The sequence below is a fragment of the Mytilus edulis genome, chromosome 2, assembly GCF_963676685.1.
Source record: "Mytilus edulis chromosome 2, xbMytEdul2.2, whole genome shotgun sequence".
Taxonomy (NCBI): Eukaryota; Metazoa; Mollusca; class Bivalvia; order Mytilida; family Mytilidae; genus Mytilus; species Mytilus edulis.
Window position 1 is genome coordinate 44,939,633 of NC_092345.1, and position 21,900 is coordinate 44,961,532.

The 21,900-nt window shown below is 30.4% G+C and overlaps 1 protein-coding gene across 2 annotated transcripts; it reads left to right on the forward strand.

The window, feature by feature from the left end:
• The first annotated feature begins 1,652 nt into the window (after positions 1-1,652).
• Positions 1,653-21,879, forward strand: LOC139512229 (armadillo repeat-containing protein 8-like). 2 transcript variants are annotated; one of them, XM_071299680.1, is made up of 20 exons: positions 1,653-1,754; positions 3,233-3,306; positions 4,201-4,272; positions 4,977-5,119; positions 5,783-5,880; positions 6,504-6,596; positions 7,577-7,657; positions 8,687-8,762; positions 9,175-9,326; positions 9,764-9,970; positions 10,674-10,760; positions 11,333-11,497; positions 12,314-12,418; positions 12,683-12,775; positions 13,538-13,687; positions 14,644-14,739; positions 15,895-15,990; positions 16,780-16,852; positions 17,610-17,703; positions 21,673-21,879. In XM_071299680.1, exons 1-20 carry the CDS (start codon positions 1,737-1,739, stop codon positions 21,701-21,703), a joined length of 2,004 nt encoding a protein of 667 aa, XP_071155781.1. In that variant the 5' UTR covers positions 1,653-1,736; the 3' UTR covers positions 21,704-21,879. The 2 variants fall into 2 exon arrangements, with proteins under 2 accessions (XP_071155781.1, XP_071155782.1); XM_071299681.1 differs by lacking the exons at positions 1,653-1,754; positions 3,233-3,306; positions 4,201-4,272 and adding an exon at positions 4,302-4,326.
• Positions 21,880-21,900: the final 21 nt, after the last annotated feature.

The window sequence follows — 21,900 nt, forward strand, 5'->3', positions numbered from 1 at the left end:
GTGAAATACCTGAACGTATAAGAAGTCTACATGTTGAGCTATATTTACTATTGATGTCCTTACTGGTACCGATGATAAAATTAAGTAAATGTTTTAACTAGTTTGTGATATCGTATTTATCAAGGACTTGTTATCATTATACAAATCGTTGGATGTATTGAGACAGGCAACATCAAGGCGGTAGTTAATTATTATACTGCAGATGACAATATGTTACAGTCAGATGGTGTTCTGAACTGTGCTTTGAAAAAAAAGCGATTTTAAAGCAAATACTAAGACAGTTTTGCAGCAAAGTGTATGATTTTATACATGCAAAATAATTAAGTTTTCTGTCATAACCAGATTTTTCTTATTAATACAGATAAGAATGATTCCACTGAATTATTTGAAATGGCTAATAACTTAACTTAGAATTGAAATGTCACACTAAAGACATGTAGTATATTGTTTTATATATCTCTGGTAATACCAAGTGTTTACATTGTAAAATATAGGCATATTACGACTGGTACTGTGTGACATAACCGTTAAATCCTTAATTAAGAAATAATTCATGGAAGCCATAGATTGTTGGAAATTTACACATGGCCTGGGCCGTGATATTCGAATTTTATCCTGAGCGTTAGCGAGGGATAAAATTAACGAATATCACGGCCCAGGCCATGTGTAAATTTCCAACAATCTATGGCTTCCATGAATTATTTCGATTCTAATAGGACAAATACGGTCATTAAAAAACTGTAGCGATGGTAGGTATGCTGTGTGTGTGGCTGTTCTTTTTTTACTCCCGGTTCGATAAAGCTCAAATATTCATAAAATCTGTAGCTTGCATTGATTGTTTAGTGAATTACCGCTAGAAAAAAAATCTGTTTAATTCTTTAAATTCACAAACCCAACATTTGCCATTTTTAATTTACATGTTTTTCTCGTAAGCTACCGTCAAATCCAAAGTTGACATTTTGTAACTAAGGAGCCGCCATGTTGACTTGCTGAAATCAGTAAATATGCGAAAAATGCAATAGAATAGAAAATAAAACAAAACCTACCTTACAAATCAATTTTAATACAATATTATACGAATTTCGATGGTTCACTTTTCAGAAAACGTTCAACTGTAGCGTTTTCATTTGTATGACGTCATGTTTTGAAATGACTTAAATGCGTCAAAAACATTAAAAGACTTTCGCGGAATTTTATTTTATTTTTATTTTGTTGATTTCTCCGAGCTCTTGTGCATTATTTCTTTTTATTATGCATCCGAATTAGAATAAGTTATTTTGTCTTTTTTAACTGCAATTTAAAAAAAAAATAATCGGCAAATGGTTTACAAATAGGTTCCAATACATGTGGATTTACGTGGGAAATATATTGTAACAGCCATTATTATGTATATCTCTGAGTCTGCGCTAAGTATAGATATATGGAGAATTTTATCACGGTGTTGTTTAGAAAGCGAAAGAAGCACGTCATATTAGAATTGCATATGAAGTAAGAAAAACTTTGCCTCTTTGAATTTCATCTACAATAACTTAAAAAAAAGTGTGTCGTCTCGTTTGATTTATTTTTATGTAACAGAATGTAAAAGGTGAATTTTCGCATATACTACAGAAATTAATGGTATATTAAAATTAGGGGCGAAACTACCATATAACTTACGAAGGATTTCGCCGGTCACAATAAATCGAGTTCAGCCGATCATAGCTAAACTGTTTTGATTTTGCTGAAAACATAACAGAATGATTCAAACAGCTATGGTATACTTCTATCATGACCTTTATTTTTATCTATATAACTGAAGAAACGATTAAAAACCAACATATTCTTCGCTGATCTTTCAGAAATCAAATGAGTGCACTATAAAAATATTGTTTTCTGTTGAAAAAAAAACCAGTATTTATTTATAATTATACATAAAATATAATTGATTACAGTCAACGGTGGTGTAGCCAAATGCACATCTGTTCTTCTGGTATAAGTGCAACTGGTTGACTATTCTGCTACAAGTTTGGAGTGAGCAAACGAATTAATATTTAAACAAAAATGAGAAAAAATCATATTTGCACCTGTACATGTACATGTTCATGATGTTGCAAGTAAAAATATATCATTTAGATTTAACATATTTATTAATTTAATGTCAGCATGTAAAGCCATGAAAGAAGGTTAAGGCACATAAGGTGGTCCACTGATCTTTTTAGTATAAAATGACCAGAGAAAAGACCCCTTCTATACACTTGTTTTGCATGAGGGAATTCTAAATGCCTCTTTGTTGTTATTTCTGGTAGGCCTGTCATTTAATGTCAGCTTACAACATGTATTAATTTTGACATCGTTGTTTTGAAGTCTATGTATACATCATTATCACATATTTGTTACGAATACGTTGGGTTTTGCATATATGTAATAACCTCAAAATAACCTGGGGCAAAAAAGAGGTTATTGGTTATTGTGCCCTGGTTCTAAATAATGTGACGTCATTGCATTCTTAACGACACTTTTATGATAAAATTTGTAAGATTTTACCTATTATGTTTCGTTAAATTGTTATAATTGAATTTTTTTTTCTCTTTTCTGCAGAATTTTTAAATAGATTATAACATGCCTTTTCCATATTGGCCCTGGTATCATCCCTCGACCTATATCGGCCCTCGGCTAAAGCTTTGAGGCCAATATGGAAAAAGGCATGTTATACTCTATACTTATTTACCCCTTTGCCGCTGGAGGGACATATGTTTGTTCGTATCATTGCTTTATATATCTCTAGAAAATTAAATACTGGATTCAAAGATAAAATCATTTGACATGTTTGATGATTTCTTCAGTGTGTACCCAATGTCACATAATTTTATAATATATATGAATCATGACAAATGAAATTACTGCACAGAATCATAATCCATTAATGTACATCCATGTACAAACTGTAGCTTTCATATGGGATATAAATTACAACAACAAAAAATCATGTTTTGAAAAAAAAAATACAAAAGTGCCTTCAATAAGATAAAAGGCAATAAATCATGTTCTAATTAGTAACTTCTGATAACCTGAATTTCTTACAAGATTGATTCATCACAAAATCAAGCTTTTTAGATGGTGCAATTTAATATTTTTTAGAATGTTTTAATACCGTAATTACAATCACTGCAGGATAACTTAGCCTTAAACAAACTGGTGTAAGCAAACTAGAACTACAAACACTGTCCAAATAAATAAATTGAATTTGTTGTAGGAAGTAGATTCTGGATGGGAATGTGTGAATATCATTCTGGCAGACGAACAAGATAAATGGATGGAATCAATTGTGTGAGTATAATGTGATACATGTAGCTGTGTGTTTATTTACCACTTACCCACATTTATGACATTCCCAATTAGAATATAAACACCTTTGATGCAAATGTTTTGAAGCTGAGGTAATTTATACATTGATATTGATCACAAAATATGTTTTATTGTGGTAGCTTTATGTCCCATTGTGGATGAACAGAATATAGTTAAAACTAAACTGATCATGATATGTCACAAAAAAGGAATTTATTATTATGTCAGTATGTGAAACATTGTTAAATAGCCTTTCGACAAAAATCGTTGAAAGGCTATTTAACAATGTTTAACAAAACTAAGTCCATTTTTCTGTAAATGGACTTAGTTTTTTTGTTAGAAACAAAACATTCACTCTGTGGTTTAAGTTTTTAAAATTTTTATAATGTTCTTAAACTATCCTGGATTTCTACCAAACTTAGACAAAAGCTTGTTTCTGATCATAAGATATTGTTCAGAAGTAAATTTTGTAAAAAAAAATTAACTTTTTCCGTATTTTACTTATAAATGGACTTAGTTTTTCTTCAAGTTAACATTACATACAGTCTGCAGTTAAAGTTTATAAAACATTTATTAGATTCATAAACTATCCTGGATTTTTTTACCAAACTTTGAAGCTTCTTTCAATCAAAAGACAGTATCGAGAGGGAAATTTTTATTGATGTTTTTCCTAATTTTTGTTGAGTCTGCGATTAACAGCAAAAGTAGGCGAGACACTGGGTTCCGTGGAACCCTTACGAATTTTTTTATAATTGTACCTGGTGTATGTCAAAAAGATATTTTAATTGTGGAGGGGACAAACAGATTTTTTTTCAATCAGAAACAACTGCAAGAATTATTATGTTTTCATTATATTTTTTTGCCTTTTTTCAACAGACATGTAAAGAACTCTGTGATTGGCAACAATAAACACAAGAATTTAGCTGTCCAACAGGGAATTATACCTAGGTAAGTCATATTTTCAAAACCTTATTTAGCTGTCCAACAGGGAATTATACCTAGGTAAGTCATATTTTCAAAACCTTATCTTATCAAGACTTTCAACATAAAGTTCAGGTTTACTTGAAATTATTCTATGGTTGAGTCACTAAGAAATCTCAAATATAAATCACTTTCCTATCATAATACATGCAGTGTCCCCATAATTTTGAATGCTAGGAGGAACAACTCTTACAAATGATTCAACAAATTAGAGACAACCCCTGGCATTATAAAACAAATGAAAGTTCCAAAAATGTAAATTTAATAAAATTTGAAAATATTTTATTTTTTATTTTTTTCATGCCCCATTTATGGGCATTATGTTTTTTAGTCGTTTATCCATTCGTTTGTTTGTCTGTCGCACGTCTGTCTTCCAGCTTCAGGTTTAAGTTTTTAGTTGAGGTAGTTTTTGATGTAGTTGAAGTCAAATCACATTTACTTAGTATACATGTTCCTATATGATATGATCTTTCTAATTTTTATGCCAAATCACAGATTTTACCCCATTTTCACGGTCCACTGAACACAGAAAAAGATAGTGTGGATGGGTCATCCATGTTCTATGGACACATTCTTGTTTTTAAAGTATTTGAATTTTTTTACCAGCTTTTGAAATGATTATCTCATTCTGACCCAAAAGTGGAATACATATTATGTCATATTATTATCAGGTTGCTACAATGGATGATAGATGATGGTATTCCAATAGAACTGAGAACAGAAGCAGCCATAGTATTAGGAAGTCTTGCAAAAGGGTCAGAAGAGGAACTACAAACGTTAGTCAATGCAGGATCTGTTAATGTATTATTAATGGGTAAGAAAATGTGAATTTTGTGTTAGAAAAAAGTTAAGTTTTGTATCATGTCATCATGGTAAAGGGATCTTACAAATAAAGGATAGAAACTCTCATTGTACCTGAGAGAAAGAAAGCAGTGCTAGTAAACATGCTGGTCCCTTGCTCTTTTGATTTAAACAGATATTATATTTTTTATGAAAGCACAGACAATAATTGCCTTGCTAGTGATCTGAAGGGCACAGATTTTGGTGAGAAAGTAGATTTTTTTTTGTAACAACAGAATTTCAAAAAGAAAGGATAATGATACCAAAGGGATATTCAAACTCATAGGTGGAAAACAACCTGACAACTCCATGACAAAAAGTTAAACAACCTGACAACTCCATGACAAAAAGTTAAAATCATCTAAATTAAAAAGACAAACAATAGTATACAAATTAAAACACAACAGAAAAATACATACTGAGAAATACAAACCACACCCAAAAGTGTGGGTGATTTATGATATTATTTAAATAACATATGTGTGAAAATTGTTTCCATTATCAGTGACTTTTGTCAAATTATGTGCCAAGAATTATGTCCTATATAATGACAGACCTTAAAATTACGTAATGAGTGATTTTATTTTACAATGCAGCCATCTTTAATTGTAATTTTTGTCTTTATTTTTTTTTATAGGGATTACCAACAATAATATAAAATTTGTTGAAGCTTGTTTGAGATGTTTGAAAACTATATTCTTGATGAATGATCCACCTGTCCATCTTATTTATGAAGTAAGTATGTTTAGATCCTTTCAGATTTCAAATTTTTTAATTCATGACATGGAAACATAACTTCTGTTTTGTTCTTTCTTATTGAGCGATCTTAGTAGATTGTCATTATGTAAGAAAACAAATATCTTCTTGTTCCCCTGTAGTAATAGATGTTCATTTTATACCTCAAATTAAAGGTCACCTCTCTTGTCTAAGGTCAAGTTTCTTTGTTACTGAGGTTGAATCTTATTTCAATGCTCTTCAACTTTGTACTTGTTTGGCTTTATAAATATTTTGATATGAGCGTCACTGATGAGTGTTATGTAGACTAAACGTGAGTCTGGCGTACTAAATAATATTCCTGGTACCTTTGATAACTATTACCAATGCATGTTTGACTGTAGTTCTTCTATTATAGAGAAGTGAGAATGGAAAAGATTAAAAAAAAATGTGTATCATTAACACAACTTCTGACACTGAGATCTTCTGGTGAAGGTTATATAAAGTTATATAATGCAGCCATTTTCTTTCTTTACATATTATTAAAGACAATAAATTTAGTTTGTATAGTAACATAGGACTGATATGATTTTTCTAATTGCTCAAAAGAATACAGTAAAAATTGTTCTTTGTTTTTTTTCCAGAATAAGACAGTAATTCCACACATGATCAACATAATATCAAAGTCACTATGTACACAGGAATGCATAACTACATTGTTCTCCAGATGTTGTAATGTAAGTATTTAACATCTGGATCATTACTTCCAAACTTAAAAGTGCTTAAAGGGAGATAATTCTGTTTGTCAAAGGTTCTTTTATTTATTGCAAATGCATAAATGTTTCAGATATGAAAGTGAAGATATATTTAAGGTTCTGTTAGTACATTTGAAGATATTTTGGCAGTTCATTGATTCATGTAGACATTGGCTTGTTTGTAGATAACATATAGTAAGATAAGTTTTTGTATGTGAGTTATTTCCCTTGACTACCATTTTGAAGTGTTGATTTTCATGTTTTACTTATCAAATTGAAATTTGTGATACACACATGTCTAATAAGAAAGCCTTATTTGATTATTATGGTGAATTATGCAAGGATAAAAGAAATAAGAAAATTTCAGAAAACCTCTTTTTATTTAGTATAGTGGTCAGTTTATTATAACATGTTGAATTTGGCTGATTTATGTAGGGATGTGTACACTTAGTCCTCCAACTTGTCAACAAAAGGGTAGTAGCTCTTGCTCAAATTATGTCACTCAAACTTTTTTAGTATGTGCTGTTGTATATTTTAGTGATATGATCAGTTACATGTAGCAATGAAATGATAATGAAAAAGTTATAAGAATTTTACAAGTATCAGATAATGACCTATTCTTCTAAATAATAAAATTAATAAAGAAGTTTCTCTTCTTAAAATAATGAATGGATAAAGGTTGTAAAGGAATGTGTGTTTGATAACACATTTACATTTATATTTTGTTTTCAAATTCATTTCAATGAAACACAATCTTGTAACCCTTTAGAGTCAGCTTAGGTCTTTTACTAACTGCAGTCTTTCTGAAGTATTGTTAGAATGTAAATACAGTTTAAAAATCACAGTAGTCGTCAAAATTGTCAAGCCTGAAGATCACAGCTTAACAGATATTTATTTTAAATTTTAAAAATACTACTTAATAAGTCGTTTGGTCCTCAACCAAATTTATGTTTAATTTTCAGACAAAAGAACATCAAGAGAAGCTATGTATGAATGGAGCTTTAGCTACCCTTGCACCTCTACTCACCTCATCCATTTACAAAGTAAGTTGACATACCAGTTACCAAGTTTAGCTAAAAAAAAACAATTCATTCCACAAAAGTTATATTGATGAAAAAATTATTTGATAGATACTTTTTTTATGCCCCACCTACGATAGTAGAGGGGCATTATGTTTTCTGGTCTATGCGTCCGTCTGTTATTCTGTCCAATTGTCTTGCTTCAGGTTAAAGTTTTTGATCAAGGTAGTTTTTGATGAAGCTGAAGTCCTATCAACTTGAAACTTAATACACTTGTTGTTTATGATATGATCTTTCTAATTTTAAAGCCAAATTAGACTTTTGACCCCAATTTCACGGTCCATATACGGTGAACATAAAAAATGAAAGTGGGAGTTTCAGGTTAAAGTTTTTGGTCAAGGTAGTTTTTGATAAAGTTGAAGTCCAATCAACTTGAAACTTAGTACACATGTTCCCTATGGTATGATCTTTCTAACTTTAATGCCAAATTAGATTTTTTACCCAAATTCACAGTCCGTTGAACATGGAAAATAATAGTGCAAGTGGGGCATCCGTGTACTTTGGACACATTCTTGTTTTTTGATATACTCATTTGTAATATAGAAAAATAGTACTACATTGTATTTATTGCACTTGAAGCCTTCTCTTGTTTCCTGTGTATTTTAAATTTTAGACACCATGTAATTAACTGTTGAGTTTACCTCTGAATAACTCTTATTGCCATATGAGCGATATAAACATGAATATAGTTACAAATTGATAACAGACTTTTCTAGGTTTGTTTAGTTTTATATCATCAGCTTAAATGCTAAAGGGCACATCTTCAGAATCTTCAGACTTTTCTTTATTTGACTTTTACAAATTTTAAGTATATATAAATTGTTTGTAGTAACTCTGAAGAATATTTGATAGTTTTTGTATTTGAATATTTCTTATAGGTTTTTTTAGTTTTTTAAGGTAGGTCCAAGTTTTGATTGGTTGATTTCATATCTGCAAACTAATTTTATTGGTGGCTATATATATTGACAAATGATTAATTTTGTTATTTTACAGGTACAAATGCCTACACTAAAGTCAATAGCTGTGTTATGTTACCAGAATGAAGAAGTTGCTAAGGCAACTGCTACAGGTATCAAATTCATATCAGATTATTATTTTACATGTAATTCTTTAAAAACTTATAATGTTATTTTATTGAAATTATAATTATTTCAATATCTCAAAAAATGTAAATCCTCTTCCCCATGCCATACAGGCAACATTGACAAATTGATGTCATAAAAATGTTAGTACAGATCGATGCAGGGCCTAATCAATGGAAATAGACAAAATCTATTTCTTTAAAGTAAGTACATGTGTAAGTTAATATGGCTCTAACTATACAAAAATCTCACCAAAAGTGTCATTGTTATACAATTGTATATCCTAATGATAATAATCTACCATGTTATGTTTTCCCATGGACCATCAGCATTCATCATAATTGTTCATCCATCATCATCATTAAAGTACTGTGTATCTTGGTTTTGTTTGTGTTGCAGCAACCTACAATGGTGAATCTATTCCATCATTACTTGTGAAGTTGCTGGCTAGAGATAAGACTTCAGAAATGCAGATGGCAGCAGCAAGGTGTCTGACATACCTCTGTAGAGGAGGGGCACTACAACCATCTAGTAATGTTATTATGTTTAAGGTAATTCAGAATAAATCTTGTATAAATTTGATAAAATATACCCCATATTCTTTGTTTTTCTATTATGCAAGATATTTTCCCCAAACTTGCTGGATTGAATAATTGAATTCCTCATGATTTTATTTTAGCATCTGAACATTTAATTTTCACACAAGCAAATGTAGAAATACAATAAAATAATGAAACAATATTTCTCTTTCTTTTCTTTTATGTGTTGAAATTGCTTTTAAAAATTTTGAGTTCACAAAATACCATAGCAGTGTCTGCCATTTTGAACATCACACAAATTTATGGCAGAGTATAAAATATCTGACATGTCTTAGTATTAATGATTGTTTTATGACATCAAAAGTTTAATTGTGGCAAAATCTTAAGTAAAATGTAACAGATTCCTAAATTAAGGTATAATTCATTATTTCTTTGCCTTTTTTGTTCAGGCCTTGCCAACAGTGATAAGGATGTGTAAAAAGGACAGAACGTTAGAAGAGAATGTAGAAGGAGCAGAAACATTAGCCTATCTTATTGAAGAAGACCCAGAACTACAGGGTATAGCAGCAATCTCTGACCACATTATTAAAACACTGGCAGAATATCTTAGGTATACGGATGTGCAACAATTTAATTCTAGAACTACACACAAAAAGGTAGGCATATTTTTTTAATTTTAATTCATTCAATGAATATCAAGAAATTAATTGTGGTATCCATCTATTCCTTGCTGAATGGAAAATAAACGGAGAAAATCTTTATTTATAGATTATCGTTGATCATCTCAACAAGATTGATTTTCTCGCTTGAGCGGGTACAGCGAAAGCAAGAAGAACAGCAGAGTTGAGATGACCAATGATAATCTGTTTATCGCTATTTTACCTATGACGTCAATTTCATGTCAATTTCATTAGCAACGCAACGTGCTCCTTAGTTTTTAGCGATAATTTGATAATTTTCCATCTCAAGCGAGTAGCATGATATGAAAAATAGATCAAAAATAGATCAAAAGGAAAAATGAACAAAATAGCGATAAAAAAGTTTATAGGAACATAGTTATTAGAATATTAGTAAAAGGATATGCAGGGTATAAGATCTACACCTGACTCTGCAGGTTATAGTATAGATGCCATTTAAATAGGACTTCATCAAGAAGACATTACTATCAAACTTTTAATATTTAATTTTTTTTTGAAAACATAAAGAAAACACTTTTACTTTGGTGCAAAGGGGAAAAAAATCTCAATGATATGTAGCATGTATTGAATCGTTCCTGAAATAATGTAATATGTAGTTTCATATAATACCTCAGCATCAAGTATAAAGCTATATTAATTGCTTTGAAATCTTAAATTTTAGGATATTAATTGGAGCAATGAATTGAAGCAAGCAGCTTTCAGGGCATTTGCCTCCCTTGGTGCTAATGATGAAGATATACGGAAAAAGGTTTGTCAGAATCAAATTATTTTATAGCTTATTGCTCCTCACATATATATTGTAAAATGCAGAGGTATGAACATCACAATGATTAATAGTCACACTTTTAATTGTTTTTTTGCAAATATTGACAAAATTATAATTTCAATAAAAATCTGTAATTAAAATAATTACTGGTATTGGTTATACTAGTTTTAATACTTGAAAAGAGACTTATATTAACTATATATAATTAGATCTATAAGCTTTGATAGTTATTTTATACTACATCATCAACAACAAGATACATTAGATAATATTTATACATTGTCAATTGTTGAAGACTCTAAATGTTAAACACAAACATAAGATTCTGGCTAACAGGATCAGGAACTTTAAAAAAAAAAACCATTAAAAAAAGCCTTGGGGAAATGTACTGAAAATGGATGGAACATAAACTTTTTCATAAGCTTTTCATAGGTAAGTCAGTTATCCTAAGGCATTAGATATCGCTCAATTTCCCTAGCTTGGTGATCATTTAATTCTTATCAACATTTACCTTTTCAGTTGAACATTTAATTTGAATTTGTTTGTTATTATAGATAATTGAAACAGAGAATTTGATGGATCACATTATATCAGGAATGAACAGTGAGGACATCAAAGTAAAAGCAGCAGCTGTTAGGTGTCTCCATAGTCTCTCCAGATCTGTACAACAACTAAGGACAACCTTCCAAGATCATGTGGTTTGGAAGCCATTAATGAATGTAGGTAGTGCTTATGAATATTCATATTGGTCTCTCCAGATCTGTACAAAAACAAAGGACAACCTTCCAAGATCATGTGGTTTGGAAGCCACTAATGAATGTAGGTAGTGCTTATGAATATTCATATTGGTCTCTCCAGATCTGTACAAAAACTAAGGACAACCTTCCAAGATCATGTGGTTTGGAAGCCATTAATGAATGTAGGTAGTGCTTATGAATATTCATATTGGTCTCTCCAGATCTGTACAAAAACTAAGGACAACCTTCCAAGATCATGTGGTTTGGAAGCCATTAATGAATGTAGGTAGTGCTTATGAATATTCATATTGGTCTCTCCAGATCTGTACAACAACTAAGGACAACCTTCCAAGATCATGTGGTTTGGAAGCCATTAATGAATGTAGGTAGTGCTTATGAATATTCATATTGGTCTCTCCAGATCTGTACAACAACTAAGAACAACCTTCCAAGATCATGTGGTTTGGAAGCCATTAATGAATGTAGGTAGTGCTTATGAATATTCATATTGCTGTATATCATGTTTTGGCAACTCATATCATTCAACTGTTATTAGACAAGAATGCAGATACTTGATGATGAAGGACGAAATCAGTAATATAATAATAGAAAAAAAAATTGCCTAGATATGAAAAGATTTTGAGAAAGTACTGTAGATTCATGAATATTCGTTGGATACTAATTTTGTGGTACCAGTGACAGCTTTCCATGCTCATTAACATATCTTAGCATATGCCAATTCTTCTTGAAGTTTAATCTACCTTAACAGAAAAGGTTTTCTCTTTTTTTTTTTTACAGATGATACAGAATGGACCAGAAAATTTGTTAGTGATTACATCATCAACATTATGTAATCTTCTGTTGGAATTTTCCCCTGGGAGGGAAGTAAATACCCCAAGAAAGGTGATTAATTTTCATAAGGAAATAATTTTGTTTTTGATTCATATTTCGGAAGATGTATGGTAATGATTTTTAATCTAACATATCTACTATTTTGAGTTTATCATTTTTGAGGAATAATGTCTTTTGATATACTCTTTTATCATATTTTTTTCTTTCACATTTGCAAATGTGTATCCGTCTTGTGAGTTTCAGATATTTCTACACAGTACCTTTCCTATTGGCTTTAATGTCGAATAGAGAATTTTATTGTGATTTTTATTTTAGGCAATTTTGGATACTGGAGCAATTGGCATTCTGGTAACGCTGACAGGAAGAAATGAATCTGAACTAAGACTAAATGGAATTTGGGGGTTGATGGTAAAGTCTTTAAATTCATATCTCCTAATGATTTTATGTATATCATGGAATTTGTTTATTTATATAAATTACTGAAGATTTATCAATTGTACCACTGCTACTGGTTGATTGATCCTAAATTAGTGCATGTGATATAATCTACCATTATAGCAATACAAATGTTCTAATTTTTCAAATTTATCAAATATATCATATCAATCCTTATGCAATGTATAAAACTTGGTTAAGATTTCTTATAGTACATTTTAACTACCCCAGTTATTAAAAAAAATATACAATGAAGCTGATGGTTTATTTTTATGCCCCATTTATGGGCATTATATTTTCTGGTCTGTGCGTCCGTTCGTTCCACTTCAGGTTAAAGTTTTTGGTTGAGGTAGTTTTTGATGAAGTTGAAGTCCAATCAACTTGAAACTTAGTACAAATGTTCCCTATGATATGATCTTCTAATTTTAATGCCAAATCAGATATTTTCCCCCATTTTCAAGGTCCATTTAACATAGAAAATGATAGTGCGGATGGGGCATCTGTGTTCTGAGGACACATTCTTGTTTTATGTTTTTTTTCCATAACCCAAACAAATCTGTTGGATTATGAAAATAAACAGTAAGTATAGGATGGTTACAAGTACAGCCAATATTTACAAGATAAAGTTACAAGTAGATTTAGATATTTCTCACAGAATAGTAACCAATCAATAAAATCTAATAACACTATAAATTCAAGAATTATTAAAAGTTATACTCTAGATTTTTTTTGTAGAATATGGCTTTTCAATCAGAATTAAAAGTCAAGTCACAGATTATTGAGGCCATTGGAACAGAACAATTATTCAAGCTTTTGTCAGATCCAGATCCAAACATTCTGATGAAGACATTAGGTCTTATTCGTAATTTATTATCAGGCAAACCAGTAAGTGATTTTTTTTGTCACATATTTAATGTAAATTCAAAAGTTTTGAGTGTAATGGAAAAACAAAATATTTGGGGTATCCATCCATGACACAGAATCATTACATGCACAGCAAATAAACACACAAAAAGCAAAGGAACAGTGATTTTATTGCTGATCTCCATTTCAAATTCACAGTGAGGCCTTCAACAGAGAGCAAAAAAATAGACCCTGAGTTTGAGTGGAATTATGTTCAAATTAATTTGAATGGACATTGTAAGATGTAGCACCACCATAAAACTTTCGAGTCTGTTTTTCGTACTCGTCCTAAAAAATTAACCAATCAAAATGCTGGATTTCATGTTTTGAGCATGATTTTTGTGCTCCAAGCACTGAGCAAAGTTTTATGACTTCAACACCTGGCCAAAAAAAATAGGAACATACTGGAAAGCAGTATGTATTTAGAGGAAAATACTTCAGACGCACAGATATAAATCTTAAACTGTGTAGCATATACTCTGTAGTATGCTTTTAGCAAACCATAAATAAAAAAGGGTGAGAACTGAATGAATTACATTTGTATAAGTAGAATTTTAAATTCTGGTAACATAATTAATTGGCAATAGTTCTTGAATGGGATGAATAAGTGCAAGAAATAATTATGCATTTTTCTGAGTCTGTACCTTGATTGTAGATATAGTTGGACAGCTGTTTTTTTTCTTCATGAGACAGTAATCTGTTTTTGAAATACAGATGCATGTTACAAGAAAAAAATGAAAGTGTTCCAACTATTATTACACATATATGTAATTAAGTTGTTACTTATGGCATGAAGCCGTTTTGGTTGTGTTGAAATGCAACTTGCTCTGCTCATTCAAACATATTTCTCTCTTTTATGTAAGATAGTCATTTTTTATACTATCAAGATATCTTGTTAAATCTACTAATTATACACCTAAACTTCTTTCTACTGACAGCATATAGACAGTATAATGAGTGTGTATGGTACACAGATAATGCAGGCAGTTGTCTTTATATTGGAAGGAGATCATTCAGCTGATATTAAAGAACAAGTGAGTACTCAGGCCCGTAGCCAGGAATTTCAAAAGGGGGGTTCGTTTGACTCAAAAACTCGACTTTAACAGTCACAATTCGAACAGAACATTGACTTTAACAGTGCTTATTTGTTTTCAAGGGGGGGTTCGTCCGAACCCCCCGAACCCCCCTGGCTACGGGTATGGTACTAACAGGGGCAGACCAAAAGCCTTTACAAAAACAATAACTTTAAGTGACTGGATCTGTATGAAATTTAAACATAAGATTTGAAACCCCAAAAGAAAGGTTGTGATTGATTTGAGGGGTTATGGTCCAAACAGTTTAGGAATTAATTACCTAAACAGGTGTCCAAATAAGCATATGGACCTTTCTGAAATTGAACCACAATGTTTCATAATTCATACCACAAAAAGAAAGGTTGGGATTGATTTTTTTATGGGTTATGGCCTTAACGGTTTTGGAATAAGGGGCCGTAAATGGGCTAAAAACAATACTTTTCTAATACTTTGTATAAATTGCTAATTTCTTAACCAATTTCAATGGGTTTTTTTCATGAATTCTTGGGGTCCTTAACATGCTGAATCTAACCATGTATTTAAAGTTTTTGGATTTTGTTTTTAAAAGGGTCCAAAATTAAACTTTGTTTGATTTCAACAACAATTGAATTATTTGGGTTCTTTGATATGGTGAATCTAACCGTGTATTTAGATTTTTAATTTTTGGTCTCGTTTCCAAATTGGTCTACATTAAGGTCCAAAGGGTCCAATATTAAACTTTGTTTGATTTCATCAAAAATTGAATTCTTGGGGTTCATTGATATGCTGAATCTAATCTGTTCGACCTCTGCGGTCGTTTCAAGCTGCACTCTGCAGAGCATTTTATTTTTCATGTTATACAATTATATTTGTGGATTTTGTGGGTACAGGCGAACTATGAATTTGAATGTTCAACAATCTTTAGATTCTTTATATAGGCTTAATGCAGAATTTTGTAAAATTCAAAATCAATGGAAGGTTCGGATATGATGCAAGATATTTTGACCTGACTTAATTTATAAAACTTAGACATAATCAGTTATATAAGCTCAATATTTCTGTCTGTGTGTCCACTCTTGTTCTGTACCTTTGTAAGGAGATGACAATTGTGTATATTGGTAATGTTTATACTTACAGACATTGTGTATATTAACCAATGTTGCTGATGGTGATGATTCTAAAGGTTATATAATGGAAAATGAAGATGTACTGAAAAAATTAATGACATACATGGTAAGTATTGGGGTATTGATGTATTAGCATATTTGTAATATTGATTGTATCATATTTTTTTTCCATAAGAGAGGTGGGTAGTTTGCGAACTGTTAGAAACAATTTTCAATATTATTGATATTCTGTTTTGTCTTTGCTGTCTTGGCATTACATTGATTTTGTTCCTAATGTTTATACATGTATGTAATGCCATTTCTGGTGTTTAAGCAAAGAGTTTTTTTTCAAATACTACTGAACAGAATGACTTCATACATAGTCAGCTTATCTGACGGTAATAAGATGTCAGTTGTAAGCATTTTTTTTCATCTTTCAGACTGATACTTTAAATTACGAGTGGGTGTATACTTAGCTTAACAACATATGCATTGTTTGCAACAGTAAAAATGATCATAACTACATTGTACTAACAATATAATACAATAAGCTGTACTTGTTAATGTATTATTTTTTCAGAGGACTTGATTAATTATTTAAGGAATGACTGTAATATTTTTTCTGTCTATGAAGAAATAACATAAAAAATTTGGTGCACACTGAATAACGCGCATAGCGGGTTATTTAACAGTGTGCACCACATTTTTATGTTATTTCGAATAGACAGAAAAAATATTACAGTCATTTCTTATAATTTAATTCTAAATCCATTTTAAACCGTAGAAAACCATGAAAAAAACGTTGATGACGTCACGGTCACATGACTAAATTATGTCTATGGGCTCATAACAAAGAAACGTCAGCCAATCAGAAGACGCGTTACATCCAAAATTAAATTATTTCTTAATATTTTAGATGCATACAAATGTGAAATTACAAATTGCTGCCACAACATGTATATCTAATCTAGTCTGGAATGAAGAGGAAGGTAAGCTGTTTGCAGTTAAAATTTGAAATTTTAACCATGGGTTGATAAATTGTTATTTTTTAAGTATTATCATACAGTTACAGGGGAGGTTATGAGGTTGCTAACGTAAATTGTATTTTTTGCGATGTTTAACTTTTAGCTAAGCATGTCTAGAAATGTTAAAAAAAATAATTGAAGTTTTAAGTAAATATCTAAAAAAAAAAATCCCATTTATATGTCAAAGTAGCACATGAATGTATATTTTTTATTACATTTTTTAATTGCTTAATAGATGAAAAATAGTTTGTATGCAAATTTTCGTCAAAAATTCACCATGGGATCCAAACTGTATTTTATGCCCTTGATCAAAATAAAAGGGATTTGTAAATTATTTTTTTTAATTTTTTTAGTAAACAATATATTGCATGCTGTTAACAATTAACTTCACTTGTCCAGCATTCTAGTGAAGGGTGTCTTTATTTTTACAAGAAATCCAGGGTTTCTCTCTGTGTATCAATAATACATTACAATTCATCTCTAAACTATATTATAAATATTTCATTTTCAATCGTAAATAAATAAGTATATATTATATTCTTATTTATCAATATGTATTATCTAGCTTGTTTGGAAAGAAAAAGTTTCTGGAAATAGTTGTGGTAAAATTTATCTTTGTTTTGCTTGCCAAATTTTTATTTTTAACAGAAAGGGGGAAAAAATGGTTTATCATGATAAATACATAGTTTATTTGATAAATACTTTTTTTATTTCATTTTAGGTGCCTATAAACGCCAGGCAAAATTGAGAGAAATGGGCGTACAGAAAATATTACAACAGCTGTTGAGTTCAAGTGATGCTATTTTATTTGACAGGCAAGTTTTAAAACAGTACATTGCTCAATAGTACCTCATATGAGATTGGTGTTTATTTGCTATCTCTTTCTCTAAAAGCTACCAAATGATATTTTCTTTCTTTAATATAATGTTTTTAAGGATTTTTTATATACTGTGAAAGTACTTTTATTCGTGGGGAACCAATTTTCGTGGATTTCGTGGATGACTTTATCCATGAATTTAAGTGTTTAACAAAATAAAACAACCGTTGTCCAAATCAAGACATGGATACCCATGTACATGTAGGTTTGACTACTGATATGATCTAGAGAATATATTGAATATTGCAAAATCTGTGATTACTATAATAGTTGTCACAGGGCAAACGCACCATGAACTAAAACTGCAGGTAGGATTATACCTATTTAATTTTTAAAAACCTAAACTGTACAACTTTTGATTTTATCATAAAAATATTTTTGTGATCGATGATAGTCAGATTTGCGTTATTGATATGCTATGATAGTGTTCATTTTATGACCTCATAAATCTCGTATGTAGTGGGAAATAATAATGAAATTTTATTTTCATGGCGGTCTTGCTTTTTATATGAATTATTTTACCATTCAAGATACATTTATAGCATTTATCTTTAGCTGACATGTTTATGGCCTAATTAACACCTTTGATGGTCTTTAATCTGTTAATCACTCTATCTCGGATTAATAAGTGTGATCACTATGATTAACATGGGTCAATGTTAATTTACTTTGCAATTCCCTTCAATCCAGACAATTTGTATCCTTCGTTTCTAATGTCTTAAATGTTTTCAATTTTTTCCTCAAAAACTAAAATCCATGAACTTAAAAACCCAGGAACATGTAACAACGAAAATTGATACCAACGAATTAAAGTACTTTCACAGTAGTTCAAAAAAGAATATTTGTTTCAGTTGTATATTTATAGAATAACTAATCGAAGAATTTAAATAGAGAAAAATATTCAACGAGTGACCAAACAACACATTAATTCACAAATGGGCGTAGCGCATGAGTTAATTATCAGTGTGTTTGGTCACGAGTGGAATATTTTTCGATATTTGAATTCTTTAATTAGTTATTCTTTTTATTACATTGGCAAATGGCTTTTTTAAAGAAATTAATGTAAAACATGTAAGGAGCAATTTCTTTTTTCTATGCATTCACAGTCTGTTTTGATCCGCCGTTTTCGACATCTTGACAACGCCTATTGTTGTATGAAGTCAGAGAGTGAAATAACGTCGTTTATTTCACAGGTAAAATTATCGGTTTTTATTTAACTGGGAAATCAATGTAATTCATTGCAACCAAGGGTCCGGAAACGGTCATATATGCCAGTCATGACTGATTTGCAAACTCAAAAGTCCTAAATGAATTGTTGGGATTTCGGTCTTTTTTTTTTTTTTTACAGAAATAATTTCGGTCATTTCGTTAAGATCGTTTTTCTTAATCTCGATTTTGAACTTATTTTTTGTTTTGTTATCCCTTCCTGTAATAAAACTGCCACTCCAGTATAGTGTTATAATCCCGAGGGCCCTCCTAATAACTTTTGTTATGCCTCAGGGGAATATTGGCTAATGATCGCTAGTCTCATTACCTGTGTTTTTAATTCACACCTGACAAGCTCAGAACTAAATTGTAAATAAATTAATAATTCCATAACAACTGTCTTCATTATTTAATTACTTTTCAGCTTATACAATGTCTATTCTGATTTAAAATTAAATTTAAACTTGATTTAATTTACGTAAAAATCCCGGTAGAAATAAAGTATTTTTTCACAACACATGCTTTTTTCTATGTAATACGCATGCTCGAAATTCTCTTCCGCAGATTAGACACTAGATCGTAAATTTAAAATGATTTCATGCTAAATAAAGCAAGTGCAACCATTTTCATCAATATCATTACACTATTAAAGACAAAATATTAAAAAGCCAAGGATTTCCTGTGATATTGATAAACAAAACTAATCCTGGAAATTATTCCGGAATTGTTCGTTTTAGTATTGTCGCATTACATCTGGTTGGAATTTCGACTTCAGAATCGAAAGAAACTATTAAGCGATGACTGAGAAAATTATCGTTTTAAGTTATTAAAATAATTTCAAATTTAAACTGTTGCCTTCCCTTAATTGCTCTTGATCGATTTTTAGGAAAATGGAAGGATAAATCATGAAGTAAATGCGATGCAACAGAGAAACAAGTTCGTTGATGCTACGAGTATGAGCATACTCATGCAGAAATGAGATTTTGACAATCTTTTTTTGAAAAGGGGCACCAACTTTTAAGTTATATGAAAATGACCGAAATTAGGTGAAAAAATTTCCGGATCCTTGATTGCAACCAATGTAATAAAAGTATTTATTTAATCCAGTAGTATCTTAATGTCTTACATTTGTCACAAACCTTGTCAAGATGAGAAGTAGCATTATAATGTGACAATGTAAAGGCAATTTGTGATTTATTAGTTATGGAAATCTCAGATGCTCAAGCAAAACAGCTGAGGGGCATTACGTTTTTTTGGTCTGTGCTTCCGTTAATCCATTCGTTTTTTCATTCGTTTGTCTGTCCTGCTTCAGGTTAAAGTATTTGGTCAATTTTTTGAAAGATTGGAACTTGTTCTAAATCTTTCTTTAGGCACTGGCCTCCCTAACAACATGACAGGTTAGCTACTAAATGACATGTATTCTCACTGAAATATAGTTCTCTATAGTTCTCATGTATGTGCATATGATACACATATAAACTGTGAAAAATGGTATATTTTTATAGTTCATTCAAGAATTTATGTCATTAAAGTGTGTTGATGTGCAGACTTTTTTTTCCCATCATTTTGATAAAGTAATAGAGTATTGATACAATACTAGTATGATTGACAACTGTCATTATCACAATCTGGGACAAGGTGGACTTTTAATTACAATGTCCCACCTCCTAAACTGCCAATCAAATTGACCACACTACTCAGTCTTACATAATTGTACAGAATCAACCCCAGTCTTACATAATTATACAGACTCTTCAATATACATCTCAATACACAAATATTTGACCTCATAATTGAATACTCAAATGTATATATTAGATGTTTGATATATAGAGATGATAGATTTATTCATTGACTATTACTTTTGATCTACACTACATAAAATTATTCTGTAAATTATGCCAGGAAGATATAAGCATGATTAATTAAGGATTAACAAGATCTTAAAAAAAAATTGAAAACTAAATATAAATATGAATATATAAATGGTATTCAAGTGAGGTCGAAAATTTACCTGATAATTTCCAATACTTATCTGTATTGGGAGATAACTCTTACAAAGAAAATTGTTCGTCTTAGCAGGGTGAAATTTAAAAGCGCATTAACTATACGATACAATGTATGTGTGTAAGTAATAAACAATTTATATTTATATTTATTTTTTTATCAGTAATTTGCTTGAAACAGTTAGTTAGATTGTTAAAACTTTTAATTATAACAAACCATTTTTCAGCATTAGTGCTTTATTAATGTTCCTTTTTTGTCATGAAATTATTCAAACTACTCTTCCAATCTTTCCATGAGTGATTTCCATTAATTTGACTTTATATGAAGTTGATGTCCAATCAACTTGAAACTTAGTACACATGTTCCCTATGATATGATCCTTTTAATTTTAATGCCAAATGAAAGTTTTGACCCCATTTTCAAGTTCCACTAAACATAGAAAATGATTGTGCGTGTTGAGCATCCATGTACTATCGACACATTCTTGTTATAGAGCATTTGTTTTATGATAGTACTGGCTCAGTAATGTTTAAGTTTCAACATCATTAAAATATTTCAAAAAACCCATTTAAAAAATTAATATCTAATGAACATTAGAATATAGTTTCTGGTGTTTGAAGACTAAAACATTACATCATTTCAAGTTTTATCAGTAGAAATCATTATAATTATACATGTACTTGTTTTATTTCAGAGTAAAAGATGCACTGAAGCAGTTTGGATGAGTACAAACTATTCATAAATATAATGACTAAAATTATCAGCATATGAGCTGAAAGTTCATGCGTTTCACAAATCTGCCATAGTAGTTCCAAGAAGACAGCAGGGACAGGGATTGGACACAATAACATGTACATGTATCTGTGATTTAAAATGAAATGAAATTAAATGTAGAAATGATGATGTTAATTTCATATTTTAT